The sequence below is a fragment of the Zonotrichia albicollis genome, chromosome 2 (genome assembly GCF_047830755.1).
Source record: "Zonotrichia albicollis isolate bZonAlb1 chromosome 2, bZonAlb1.hap1, whole genome shotgun sequence".
Classification (NCBI taxonomy): domain Eukaryota; kingdom Metazoa; phylum Chordata; class Aves; order Passeriformes; family Passerellidae; genus Zonotrichia; species Zonotrichia albicollis.
Window position 1 is genome coordinate 4,548,577 of NC_133820.1, and position 14,699 is coordinate 4,563,275.

Here is a 14,699-nt window from a genome sequence, read left to right on the forward strand (position 1 = left end):
TGACTGAAGGGTGAAAACTTGCAAGTAGGTATAAAACCCTGAATATAAACAACACACTGAGAAAATGAAATAAAAAGACACTGATGTCCTAGAAAACCCTGGATTTCAAATCTCATTATAGCCACTTGTTAAAAAAACTTCTCTGCTATTTGCTTTCATGTTGGTCTGGTCTCCAACTCTGTATTGAGATTAATAATTCCAATCAGATCACAGTGTCTATATAAATTTCAAGACAAAGTAACTCTGAAGTTTAATTGCAAGCAGTTTTGGAAATCTCATCTGCCTGAGGCCAGAGGTCAAGGGTATGATAAATTCAGCTTGAGAGCATTATCAGCTAAAAAAATTATAAAAATAATAAATCTATCTGCAGGAAGTACTCATTGTGACATTCCAAATTTTGTTCAAGTAACTCTGATGGGTCAATTGTCTACCAGTGGAGTTCACTCAGTATCAGTTAGCACTGTACTGGATTTTTGCCAGTTTAAATATAGTCACTGTGCTGCCAGCAGCATGTTAGTGCTGTGGAGAGACTGACTGCTGTGATCAGCTGATCCAAACCCAGCTATCATTGTCTCAATTTGTTCACTGTCAGTCAACTAAAAAAAGTGGTGGATAACCAACACAGAGAAAAGGAGGGACCAAGGATTTATTGCAGTGTTCATCTATTTGATTCACTGCCAATTGATTCTCTAGCTGACTATAAGCATCACCTGGGCCATTTTAAAAACTGTCTAAACAATTCAGAACTTTCATCTAATCCCAAGTAAGCTCATCCTGACTCTTCAGAACCAGAAGACAGATCAGCACTGCTATATAAAAGCAGCATTTCCTGAAGCCTTGCAATTTTTCCATTCAGAATTGAAGGGAAAAAGAGCAGCAGGTGTACCTGCTAAGGGTTTGACAGCAGTCATTAATTGTAAGTTGCAAAAAAGAAAAAGGAATTACAAAGTTAGACCACCATGGTCCAACAGCAGTCTACAGAATATTCAAATTTCTCAGATTCTGAATGATGTTGCAACTACTACAGATTCAGGCTCTGGGAAAGTTATCTGAAATTTCAATCAAGATTCTTGGCATTACAAACTGCTCCTTCTCAGGGTCCTGGGATCCAAACAAGGACATCCATGTGGGAAATCCATGTAGTTCTTGCTTTCACTGTAAATCATTTCTTACCCACACAAATAACAGTCCTGGTAGAACAGCAGTCACTAGAGAATGATGGCAGGGACAAGAACCACCACAGAGAAATCTGACAGGACAGAACAAACCTGCTGAGAAGGAGGGCACAGTGAAAACAAGCAGAGCTGATTCAAGCAGCTGAACACTCACAGAATCAGATATGCAAACTCCAGAAAGCAAGGTACACACCTAAGTAACTTGCACTCAAAACAAAGAAGTGCAGGCTCAGTGCACTTTCAGCTGAGATGTGATGCAGAAAAATACTCAATCACTGATTCTTGAACTGATACATAAATTAAAAAATGAATAAACTTCATTTAATTCATTTAAATGCCACTCTAAGAGCTAACACCTCTGCTACTGTTTCTAACTTGCAGAGGCAGTTTTGTTTGTATTCACAGTTCTTTTCCACCAGTGAAGTACAAAGCATTCATTCACTTCCTACACATCCTACCTTATAAAAAAGCTCCAAGGAAGACCACAGGCCTCTGCTGTTTGACCACAGCACTGACTGTGGGAGCCACTGGTCTAAAACTGCCAGGCATTCCAAGAGAGAAGAGTGTGCCTGAATCAGCAAACAGACTGCAACAGCTCTGGAAACTGCTAGGAATGAGTAGCCGCCTTTCACCTCAAAAGCTTGAATACTACAACTCATTTCTTGATTACCAAGAAACACTTGTATGTGATAAAAGATTTCAAATATGTTGATTTGCATGCTGATAGGACCCTTAAAGAAACAACCAAACAATGGCTAGAAGCTAACAATTTAAGTGCCATCAAATGAAATTTAGCTTCCTCACCTCACTTATTTAAATATTCTGTTCAAAATCTGATCTACCCTGATTTCACTGTGGATCTTTTTAAAGAAAAGGAAATATGTTTAGTTGTTCTGTAAAGATGGGGCAAATGCTCAACAGGAGGTAGAGGAACTACTTGCTGCTACAAATGTCTGCCACAAAAAGAAACTCTGTTTGCCTGACAAAAGAGATTAAAATACTAAAAACTAAACTAAAACTGAATGAAACAACCATTTGCAGTATTTTCCAGGTGAGGTCAGCATGCTCACACTTTGTGTTTTCCTTTAGGAACTTACCTGCAGGGAGAACTCTGTCAATGAAGAAACAGGCTGCAGTGACTACAGAAGGGCAAAAGCATCCTGGCTCTGAGTTAACAATACAAAGTTTAGATTTACTCTGCTGCTCCTTCCAGCACACTGAGACTCAGAACCCTGGGGACACGGAAAGGTGAGGACACTGCAAGTTTTCACACCAAACATTGGGAGTGTTTTTGCTTTGAGGATGCAAGCACAGAACAGCATCTGTGTGTAGCTCTCAGGGCACTTGCAAGTACTCCTTCATGCCATGACAATAATTAGCTTAAACTTTGGGAGTTTCTGACCTATGAATGTTGACTCCAACAGCTACTGTATCATAAATCTCAGTGTGCTGGTTTTGCAAAATTTTCTTTTGAAGGGGAGATGGTAGGAATTATTTGTCTCACTCACCCATTCCAGAAGCATCTCCCATGATCTAGAAAAGACAACTTTTATCCAGGCCTTATAGGCAGCGTGCTGTTACAAGACCTAGTCCAATCAAAATCTGACTATTTTTAAATCCTGATTCTATAGCCTCTGTGAATAACTGATCTCTGAAGGCAGAAGGCAACTTTGTGGGTCTGTGTGCTGAAACTTTGGAAATACTGCACGGCCCAGAACAAAATGCATTTCAAAACCAAACCAGAAGCCCAGCAGAGTAGGAGCTTAGACTTTACTGAGCTGACTCTTAGCACATTTATTTTTTCCTGTATTGCTAATACATTAACACACATCTCCATGATTGTGTCAGGAGAAATTAACAAACCAGGTATTGGCTTCCACACACTACACTGCTGCCACTTGCTAAAAAGGGGTTAATTAAGAAAAAGTCCATTTTGAACTTAAACTCTCTCAGGACCTGTATCTACACAAGAAAATTGCTAGGAACACTCAAATCGAGGGAAGAAACTGCTTCCAAATAAGGAAATCCTGTACTACTAACAGGTAATGATCCATTGCTTAGAATCCCTGCCTGACTCATGCTCTGTCCCCTCCCATGGGATGGATGCTAAGTCTGGATAAAAGCCACTTTTTCCCTTCAAAGTCAGCAGAACTTTTGCCAGACGCAGCAAGCACAAAGACTGGCACTTTCAAGCCCACAAAAGTTGGGAGGCTCAGCAGAGAGCTGTGAGCAGCACAAAACATCTGCAAGCTGGTCAGCACTTAGCTCCTCCCCTTGTGAAGGAAGTACGTGCCATGGAGCATGAGTGCAAGGCAAATTCCTCCCCATTACCATCCCAGAACAGACTAGGCAGCTCTCTGGGGTGATCCATACCTGACAGACATTGACTGTGTCTGTGTTAAACAGATACTCACTGACCACTCCCCATCCTTGCACTTCACTACCACCTGTGTATGTTAATGCACAAGATCACAACTGTGGCTACGATATTTTCTGAAAAATCTTTTCCTTAGGATTTTTTCTCCTGAGAGGCCTCAGGAACAAAATGCAAACATGGATTATCTGCTGCTGTGGAATGCAACAGGTGGATCTGTGATTGGTCTCAGAGTTGTTTCTAATTAATGGCCAATCACACTCAGCTGGCTCGGACTCTGTCTGAGACAGAAGCTTTTGTTATCATTGCTTCTTTTTCTAGTCTTAGCTGGCCTGCTGATGAGATCCTTTCTTCTATTCTTTTAGTATAGTTTTAATATAATATATATCATAAAATAATAAATCAGCCTTCTGAAACAGAGTCAGATCCTCATCTCTTCCCTCATCCTCGGGCCCCTATGAACACTGTCACACACAACCGTGGCTTTTTATAATTTAGTATGAAAAGTGCATAAACCTCCATCTCAGCTAATACAGAGATGCTGCTCTTTGAACTGCACCAAGCCTTCTAGAGCAGAGCTCACCAGCCCCAGCTTGCTGCACACACACACACTTTCACCAGCAGACAGCCCCTAAAGCACAAACCCCACCCTGCCTGGATGCTCTCCACAGCAGCTGGCCCAGGCTGGGGGAATCCTGCCTGGGGAGCAGCAGGAGCAGTTACCTGGTGTGATCGGGCGGGCACGCTGTTTACCAGGCCCTCTGTGTCGGAGGGCGCCTTCTGCGGAGCTTGCTTAACCGGAGACATCAAGCTCTCAGAGGTACTGCAGCTGACGAGGTGGCAGAGCAGAGTTTGCACGACAATGTTCAAGAGGCACACGAGAAACAAAACAAAACAAAAAAGAACAAAACAAAAAAAGAAAAAAAAAAAAAGAAACAAAAACAAAAGACGAATGATGGCAAGATGAAATGTGGCAGGTTACGCCAAAGTAAAAAAAAATGAACATAATGGACTCTGAAATAAACACACGCAATTCTCCATCTCTCCCGAGACACTTCTCTGTCCTTCCTCTGAGCTTCACAGGGAGGAGCAGCTATTAACATAGGACAGCAGCTCCTCCACAACCCCTGGTCCTTAGATACTCTCATTCAACTCAGCCTCTCTAAAATCATGTGTTTTCTTCTCAGTTACCAGTGGTAAACAGCAATTATCTTCTACCTAGAAGCTAAACAGTCACTGAGGCAAGTGTTGTACCAGTGCTAGTTAGAGCCAACACTTGCAAGAGCCACCAGCTCTCTCTATACAAGCAAGGTACTTCCTGCCCAACTCTGCATTAGTTCCCTTGCTTTTATAGCTAGGCTGTGAGCCAGAATAATTCTCCCAGCAGACACCAGTCTGTGGAGCAACTACCTTAAGTCACACAGGACATTTATGCTGTGTGCCCTCATATAGCTACTTGAGTATCTAATCAGGCAAATCATGGTTTTCAAACAAAAGAATGGTCTTGTGGTGGGAACCAACACCCCTAAAAGAAGGCTGCTTGTTTTCATCCTCTGATTGCTTCTTTTCATCTGCTTAAAGCAGGACTGAAAAGAAAACAAGCCTGTGATAGAAAAATGAATACCACAGAGCAAATGCCCTTAAAAATGGTGACTTCTGGGCAATGCAGAGATGGGGGTCTCAGTGCTAGGTCTTTCCCTGTACCAAAGCACCCAGCAGAGTTCAGCAGCCTCCTCCTTGGCAGCAGTCACAGGAGTGCCCCCTGCTACAACCCTCCTAACCACTGGGCATCCTTTTTTCTCAGTCTTTGTAGACAGTGTATAAATTGAGTACAGAAACAAATGAGGACAGTGACATTAAGCAGATCACCTCCTCACAGGGCAAGCATTTTTTACCCTTTGGTAGGTCTTACCATAGCAGATTTAACTCCTCATACATGCAGCAATTAGAAATAAGATACTACCCCAGCCATCATGGCAAGGGGTCATGACTGTCTCAGAAACAATGCATCCCTTCTGTTACCAAAATCATGTCATCATTAATTGCTTTATTCACAAAACTCCTCAGATCTACACTGTCTAAATGTTATCATTCAGGTTTAAGCAACTAATCTACTTAGATTCCTGCAAGTTTTCCAATATCCAAGCTGTCTGAGCCAGAGTAATGCTTACAGGGATTTTACTTTTATTTTGACACAGAAAGAGCTCTGAATTTCCTATGTTTTAGTGAGTGCACTGGCAAATTCACTGCTGGAAGAGATGGAGGGACATCACCTGGGATAAACAACAACTCCACCCCAGTCAGACACGAGACAATGAAACCCAAGCACCCAGTGAAATGCATCATCCCTTTGCCAACAGATTCCAGCACAAATTACAGTGATGTTAGTAGAGAGCTAGCTGGTTAGTCAGCAAAGGAAGGGGAAATGTGTACACACACACAGGTATTAACAGCAACCACCAACTTGATTAGTTACCATGGTGTCTAGTGGGACTGGAAGAGAAGACCCAGCCCTGTTACATTCCCAATCTGGCGTCTATATCAGGATCTCTGTAAGGAGAGGAAGGTAAGCAGGATCCGATCCCAGCACACCAGGGCAGAAAGAAAACAAAACAGAACAAAAAAACACCCAAGTCAGAGCATGAATGGAAACTGTGGCCATGCAGGGGTTCCAGATGCCACGCAGGGCCCCAGCCCACCTCAGTTCAAGGCAGAATGGTTATCTAGGAGTAAGTGCTTCTCTCCACCACCACACACCAGGTTAGCATCATGTGGAAGACAGTCCGTAAGTTTGGAGGGGGTCACAGCACACTTGGTTTCTTTCTACACATCATGCAGAGCTGGCATGGTCAGTGAAAGCAGGATTTAAACCTCAGAGATTACTTTCCCAAGAGAGTAGTTTAATCTGCTACAAGAAATCACAGTGCATCAACTACTGCTCCAGGCTCAGCACCAAGATGTGTCCTCCAGCAGGAAGACACTGGAGAGCAGGTCAGTGGGAAGCAGGGCAAGCAGGCCACCTCAGGCACACTGCTGGGGCATGACACTGCAGGGTTCTGTCCAGTTCTTAGGGGAAGGACACATGCAGAAAGGGAAAACCAGGCTTTCCACACAACTCTGAGCACACACAGCCACCCTTGCTGTATTTAGCCTTACCATTGGGCAATAGCCAACTCACTTTGTCTAAGCTCTCCAACTGGGAAAAGGACAGGGCAAAGTTTAATTTGGAAATCCCCACAAGCTTATTTTTGGAGTTATTTTCTTTTATCCCACAGGCAACCCAAAGAACCTGCAATAAGCAGGAATATTTGTTGGGCAAAGAACAGAAGAAACTTGTATGTTTTGGGGTTGTTTCTAAGAACACATACATAATTTTCATTCTTTCCTAGAGAAGCAAATTACCAGCTAATTAGAGAGGAGAAAAAAGGAAGCACCTCCTCCACCAGCAGCAAGTTTCATCACCACAGGACTCTCATCTGCCTTTGTTAGTTCTTGTTGCTTTTTCATATGCCCACTCAAAGAACTGTGCTTCACTTTGGGTTTATTCTCCTAACACTAAAAACCCTGCAGGGATAGTAACAGTTAACAAAAAACAAACAGTGAATGAGAATGGATGCAGAGTGGCTACTCCTTCCTTACTTTCAAGTGTGGTGATGAAGGTGGTTTTGGCAAGTATTTTGGTCCAGGCTTAGGAGGCAGACATTGGTAACACAAAAATCCAGTCCTAATCTCAACACACAGCACTCCTTAAAAGTGCATGTGTGGTGCTTTTCCTTTGGAGGCGTAAGGAGAGCTGGATGGAACAGATCAGAGCTAGAGTGTCTTGGATTAAATGCTCTGAGGGCATGTATCCTTGTGTCTGGGGATCAGCTTCAACACCTAGTGATGTTCAGGTGCAACTCATGGTCAGTAGGTGTCTTCAAGCCCAGTACAGAGGTAACCACTAAATGCAGATGATCACAGTTCCACATGACCATAGCTATCTCTAGCTGTGATTACCAAGGCTTGGCTAAAACAACTCCTACCCCCCTTTAAGCCCTCCCTCTGAGCCTGCTGCTGTTCCTCACATCAGGCAGGGGTGAGGAGGGAGATCTCTTACCCAGAGTATCGTTTTTTAGAGTTGTTCTTTCTGATGACAAGACACACGACAATAGAGATGAGCGATGAGAGCCCTGTAACCGTACCGATGGCTATCCCCGCCACGGTGGCAATGGGGAACGCAGGCAGGCTGTCTGCGGAGAGAAGGGAGAAAACATTCAACTCTTCTGCACCCCTGCTCAACACAACTGCAAACCACAAATGCCCCTGAGCCTGGGTTCATCTGGAGCAGGAGGCACTAATGTAATACCCAGAAATTACAGCATGCAGCCTGAGTGGCAGTGGCAGCAGGCAGCCAGCAGAGTAACATCAACAGAGCACACACCAGGAGTGTTCTTGGTGTCATCGTCCTTCAGGAGAGAGTTCATGTTGAACCAAAAATTTTTACATGTCAGGGAACACAAGTGACAATGAGGACAACCCTGTCTCATATTGTATCTGAAGGAGAAAAAAAACCAGGTTACAGCCATCTGGCAATTCCCAGCGAGGTCAACAGGAAGAGGCAGGCACGCCCGAAAGCAGATTGGGACACAGCACATGGCTAACCCACCAGGGCTGCTGAATGCTGGGTGTTCTCCAGGGAGCATGCAGCACACAGCACAGCTCCCACCCAGCATCACCCTTAGCAGTGTTTATACATGACTCTGGTGTCTCAAAACACAGCCCTGTACATTTTTATAGACTCACTTTTTAAGCTTCTTAAGTCAGGATCATTGTACAATACCAGGAAAACATGTAGAAGAACACAGTGTTGCTTTACTCACGTTTTCCCTAATATTATTTTGGGGGAGAGTAGGCCAAAAAAGAGCAGCCAGAAACAAAAGCCAATCAGAGAATGAGTACAAAATACCTACAAGTCAAAGAATACACAGACTACCATTACAAATGAGAAACAAAGTCCTTTCCTTCCCCCCACATCATGGTTAACACAAGGAACATCTCAGGCCAGATGGTTTCTTACAAGACTCTATGCTGCTCTAGCTGCTTATACCAAATACAAGTGAATCAGCAAAAACTCCAACAGGTAAAACCTACACCTATATAGAAAAATCTGTTTCAGACACCTCCATCTAATCATCAAATTGTTGAGATGGAAGGGAAGTCTTGAGCTTGTCTAGTCCAACCCCCTGCTTAAATTAAGCAGGGCCAAGTAGCACAGTTTGCTCAATGCTCTGTCCACTTTGGATTTGACTGTCTCCAAGGACAGGAGACTCTTCAGGCAACCCAGCTGTCATGGCTTGACAGTGGCCCTACACCAGGCACCACGAGAGTCACAGGCTCACCCTACCCTGCCACAGCTGGGCAAAGGAAGGAAAAGGAAAAAAAGTTAACAAAGGTTTCATGAGTGAGATAAGGACCAGGAGAAGCATTTCAAGGGCAAAACACGCTCAAAGTGAATTAGTTGCAAAGTGAAATGTATTACTAACATAATCAGAGAAGGATAATGAGAAGTAAAATAAATAAAATACCTTCTCCTCCCCAGCCCCTCCCTCCTTCCCACTCACAGCACAGAGAGACAGCATGGGGGTTTTGGTCAGCCCCTCACCAAGATTTTCTTCCACTGCTCAGGGAGAGGAGTCCTTCTCCTGTGAGGCTGTGGGATCCCTCCCATGGAAGACAGATCTCCATGAGCTTCTCCAGAGTGGCTCACTCCCACAAGCAGCAGCCAAACCACACCTGCTGCAATGTGAATTCCCCCACGGGCAGACTGTCCTCCCAAAACAGCTGTGACATCTCTCTTTCCATAGGGTACAGTCCTCCAAGGATGGGCAGCTCCAGCCTGCAAGCAGGGCCCTTTCTCTCCACCAGGTCTTCCACTGGATCACAGTCTCCTCCAGGCATCCACCCACTCTGGCATGGGCACCTCCTACAGGGGCTGTGGGTGGATCTCTGCCTCCCCTGTGGATCTCCATGGGCTGCAGGGGCACAGCTGCTTCACCAAGGCCTGCAGAGGAATCCTGGCTCTGGCACCTGAGCACATCCTTCCCCTCCTTCTCCACTCACCTTGGTCTCTCCATGTTGTTCCCCCTCACATAATCTCACCTCCTCCTCTTCTCTGTCTAGGAGCAAAAAACCCCTGTGACCTTGGTTTGATTTTCTTCTTAAATGGGTGATCACAGAGGCATTACCAGCCTCTCATGGGCCCAGTTTTGGCCAGCAGCATGTCCATCTTCTGGGCCATCAGCCATTGGCTCTGCTGACATGGTGGGAAGCTTCCAGCAGCTTCTCACACGAGATATCTCAGTGGTCCCCCGCTATACACAAGCAGGCAGTGCCAAACCAATACACCACCTACCATGTAGGTACTGCAGTGAAAAGCAGCTCAGTTAGTTTGGCAATTTTTTAAAATGAGGCCACCATGGAACTTATTAAATGCTTAATGCAAAACCTAAAGCTAACCTATCATCTATCAGCTCGTTTAAATGGGCAAAGAATGAATATGGCTTTGAACAGTTTATACCACCAGATGTACAATTCAGAACCATTAGATGCACACACAGTACAAAACCAATGAGCACAAATGTCATCATGCATTTATTCCAATTGAAAACATTGCTCCAGCTCAGTTCAGGATGAGTTACAACCTATTGCAAGAGCTTGGCAACACATTTTCAGACATCCTAAAAATGTGAAGAGAACTGTTGCAGCATTTTCTCCAATGGTGAGAAGTGTTTCAAATACAGGGATCCATTCAGAACCAGATTCTCTTCCAGGTGCCCCACCTATGGGGAAGCCAGCATGCAAGTCTGTTGAAAAATACCAGCGGAATTAGTGTACTGAGGTCAGTCTTTAGCTGCTTAACCTGGACTAAAATCTGAAAAGGCTTTTCCAAGCCAGCCTGACTTTGCCAAACCAGCAGCTGCTTTACTGCTTCTTCATAGTGACAACGATTGTGAGAAAATAAACAGATCCTATTTTATATAGGCTTCATATTCCAAGAAACAAAGTTCTAAGTGATAGCTGGACCTCCAGAGGTCCTGCTCAACCCAAACTGTTCCATGAAGAGAAAAATTAGATAGAGATCTTTCTTACATAAGAACATGGAATGACCTCCTGAGCAGGGGAACACACCTGCTCTAGCAGCAGAATCATTCCAATTAGGACACACAGACAGGCTCCCTAACATAACAAAACTAATGGAATGCTGCATCAGCACCGCCATTTAGGAATTCAACATTTATTCTTATCCTTCCTGAATTATAAATTTGAAATGCAATTACTGTAACAATCATTTCATTGTACAAAACATCACCTTTTGGCTGACCTCAAGTTGAGCAATCAAATGTTTTGGATGATAAAGGCAAATAAAGAGCCAAATTGAGAAACAGAATCTTTGTGCTCTTCAACTGTGACAAATGTTGCCAAATGCTAACCAGAAGCCTCATGTAACTACAAGTAGCCAGGCTCTGAGGTTTTTAAGAGCCACCATGGATTCTTTGAACACCTGAGTAAAAGAGACTGAATGCACACTCAACACAAACACCTTTGCGTGGAACACAGTAGCATTTCACTTTCTGTATGTTTGGATCACATGTACAGTTTTGCATTCCATTAAGTATACCAGAAGGGTTTCAAGCAAGCAAGGGTTTTCTCCTTGCTCACCAGACTTCATAAGTCACCCTAACCCTTGAAGCAGCATAATGCAGGAAATATATTCATAGGACTTCAAAATGAGAAAATGTGTTTTCATTAAGCCTTCCATCAGCTTTTCCTAGTAATTGTTTAAACCACAGGAATCAGTGGGCATAGAGGAAAAGGGTATGACACACAATTTTAAAACAGCTAACAGTCCTGGCTCCATTATTAGGACCTGGAAGAAGAGAATTAAAAATCAGTTGCTCCCTCCAGGCCACTCCCCCACCCCCAATAAAAGTGATTTAGACAAGGAATGGAGGGGGAAAAAAACAAGTGAGAAGGAAAAAAATCATATAGGGTGAATGAATACCTTTCTCCACAACTCTAACTCGGATTTCTCCTGGTTTGACAACAATGTCAGGTGGGTTCTTGACATCACAAATGTACGTGCCGTTGTCCCGGAACTGCATGTTTGATATTGTGATAGAAGCATCTTTCTTGTTAAGATCTCCAGCCCAAGTGATCCTGTCTTTAAATGGTATGTCTTTTCCAGGGTATGACTTCCCATTAGAGTAATAGAAAAACTGCAGTCAAGGAAAAGAGGATACAAGAACAACCCAATTAGCAAGAACAGAGCCACTGTGCATCTCCCACTATTCCAGCACTCTCCCAGAGCCAGCTGTGTTACTAAACCTCAGCCAGTAGCTGAGGTTTTTCTCCTCCTGCCTCAGCACTTCTGTGGTCTATCAAGTCTGCCTTGTTGCCTTTTGATAACATAACCACATTTGTACCTCAATCACACCAGAACAAGAGACTGCAAGTTTCAGTTTTCTGCTGGTTTTGATTTGTTTTGTGGTTGGATTGGCTGGGGCTTTTTTCTGTTTTGCAGGGAACAGAGTTTTGCAGACAAGGAGGTAGGGGAAAGAAAACAACCTGGTAACCTGATAATAATTAAAGGACAGAACACTCCTGGAACACAGCCATCTGTCTTTCAGGCACAGGAAGCTGCCTGCATCCTAGCAGAAAAAGGATACCAAGTTTCCCATCTTGTGTTTTGCTGCGTGTTACTTGCAACTAAAGCACAGCTAAATTAACATGCAATACTCTCCCTTCCTTCCACCCCCTCAGAAAATCCCATGACCAATTTAGAGTATATCTAGCTGTTTTCCAGAAACCTTCAGGTAACTAAATATAACTGTTTCCCAGTTTTTAAGTGACTAAGCTGCACATTGGCTCTGCATTCCCTATACATGACCAAAAATCTTGGAAGAATAAACTTCCTTAGTACAGGCTAAGGAGGAACTGAGTATTTCCTGACCATACCTGCCCAAAATTGGAATTTACAGCAGTAGAAGTGCATAGACTTCTACAGGACAACTCTGCCTTCAAACACATGGGATACCCTAAGAGAGGCATCAAGGCTGCAGGAGAATTGCAAGAGCACATTCTTTCTTAATTGGTGTTCTGCAGGACAGCAAGATAAATCTAATCAGGAATCAAGCTGAATTCCCTTCAGTTCAGTCTCCAGAAAATAATGAAAGAAATTCAGGACAATATTCCAGCTTCCTCTTCCTCCTGCCTTATTTACAAAGCAGTGGCTCTGCCACAGAACAGCCTGCCTACTGCCCTGTATTTCCATTCAAGTCACCTCCTATCCTTTTTCCTGCCCTTGATCTCAGGTTTGCTATTCCAACACCCTCTCTATCAGACCTGCAGTCTGAATATCAGGCAATATTATCACTTGGCAGCACAAATCTTGTCCAGATCAGGTATGTGCACATCATGGCCATCTGTCCTACTTGCAGTCAATCTTATTTGTTGTCTACAGATTAACATAAATTCAATGAAGTATTTCATGTGGTGGAAAGCTGGCAAGCACACAGCCAGCTGTCAACATTTTGGAGGGACCCTGCATCAGTCTGCAGCTTTTCCAGCTGGATTGTAACCTTTAACACAGCAGCACTGCATTACCACACCCCTGTGCACAGGGGAAGCCATCCCACTGAAATCTAGAATGCCAAAAGCAGATTCCTCTGCTCTCTAGATCTCCTGACCTGTCCTGGGGGAGGAGAAATCACAAAGTAAAACATGTCCTGAAACACAAGTGAAGTGCCTGAAGCCATCCCTTGCCTGTGGTGGAGTGAGATGACACTCTGGAACACGTGGTGAGGGAAGGGGACAAGCAGGGGAAGCTCCCAGTCGAGGCAGCTTCACCATATGGCCACAAGATTGCCAATGGGATTCTAAAGGGACACAGACCACCCTTGTAAAGAGAAGCATGGCCTTACCTCAGACATAAGCTGAGCATGAGATTGGTCTTTCAAACTCACACCCACCAAGCTATGCAATGCCATGACTCAGGCTCATAAAAAAACATCCCCTCTACACTTCCCCAGACCCTCAAAAGAAACAGGGAATTGACATCAAATTATGCTGGGCCCTTGCTGCTCAAAGAAAATTTGCTTTTCTTTCAGTTGTGGTGATGGCTACATCCAGGTGGAACACCAGAACTGACTTCAATTTCAAAAACAATGTTATGTGCTGAAGCTGTATTCCTGCAAGTGAGCAGTGATGCAGAAAGGGAATGGCAAAACAGGATATATGGGGAGCGGAAATGCACCAACAGATGGCTTCTCTTCACCCATCCTGCTCAGCACTGGCAGGAAATGTGCCCCACTTCCCTTACTTCTCCCCAACTCCTGCTTTGGACTTGGGAAGAGCTCCCTCTTCAAAACTAAATATTTATTTCACTGAGAAGTCAGAAGCTTGTCCTTCAGAACTCCGTACACAGAGCAAGATGCTCACACACTGGTTTTGACCAACTCTGAGCATTGAAGAGCTCCTAGAGTTTACATGAGCTCATGTCTGTAGCAGAGGGAGGGAGACAAACACAAACAGGCTGAGCAACCTGCTGTCCCCACATCTTCAAAGGTGCCCCAGAGTTCCTTGTTCTGCTTCCTCTAAATTCTCTTTTAGTACAAGGAACAAGAAAGAAGCAGAAGTGTCTGAGGAAGAAGAGGAAGAAGACAGCTATCAACCTACCAAAGACATTTCTTTGAACACTTACATCCAAAGGATATGAGCCCCCTTGGGCCCAATATACAGGAACTGAGCCATGACAAATATTATTTGCCTAAGTTCCTTGCTAGCCTGATTTTTCATTTGTCAAGTAACTATAATATGAGGATATAACTGCTTCCTGATTTGAGCTATTCAATTCTGTTCTGAAACCAGGGAGGACTGGTCTTACTTTAAACCCTCTCAAACAGAGGCTATACAGTACACAAGCAAAACAAACAATACACAATGTAGGACTGCAATTACAGTGGTAATTCAAATTCTCTGACTGCTATGTTCAGCCAAATGCAAAAGGACAGAGGATTTACAAGATTGCTAGATCTACTTCATAACGTACAGCTTCCATGCCAACATCCCTCTTTTAAGAATAACAGAGTAACTAGAATATTTTGTGGTCA

At 43.8% G+C, this 14,699-nt stretch overlaps 1 protein-coding gene across 6 annotated transcripts in view; it reads right to left on the bottom strand.

The window, feature by feature from the left end:
- The window catches only part of MPZL1 (myelin protein zero like 1), a 36,300-nt gene that overhangs the window by 6,530 nt on the left and 15,071 nt on the right, over nt 1-14,699 (bottom strand). For 3 of the 6 annotated variants that reach the window (XM_074531928.1, XM_014269827.3, XM_005490986.4), the window contains exons 3-5: nt 11,594-11,807; nt 7,649-7,781; nt 4,273-4,378 (exon numbers count right to left, since the gene is read on the bottom strand). In XM_074531928.1, coding sequence (XP_074388029.1) covers nt 4,273-4,378; nt 7,649-7,781; nt 11,594-11,807 — 453 coding nt within the window. Of the gene's footprint in view, nt 1-4,272; nt 4,379-6,025; nt 6,100-7,648; nt 7,782-10,159; nt 10,395-11,593; nt 11,808-14,699 lie in introns of those variants that run through there. The other 3 variants (XM_074531944.1, XM_074531951.1, XM_074531936.1) reach the window with 3 other exon arrangements.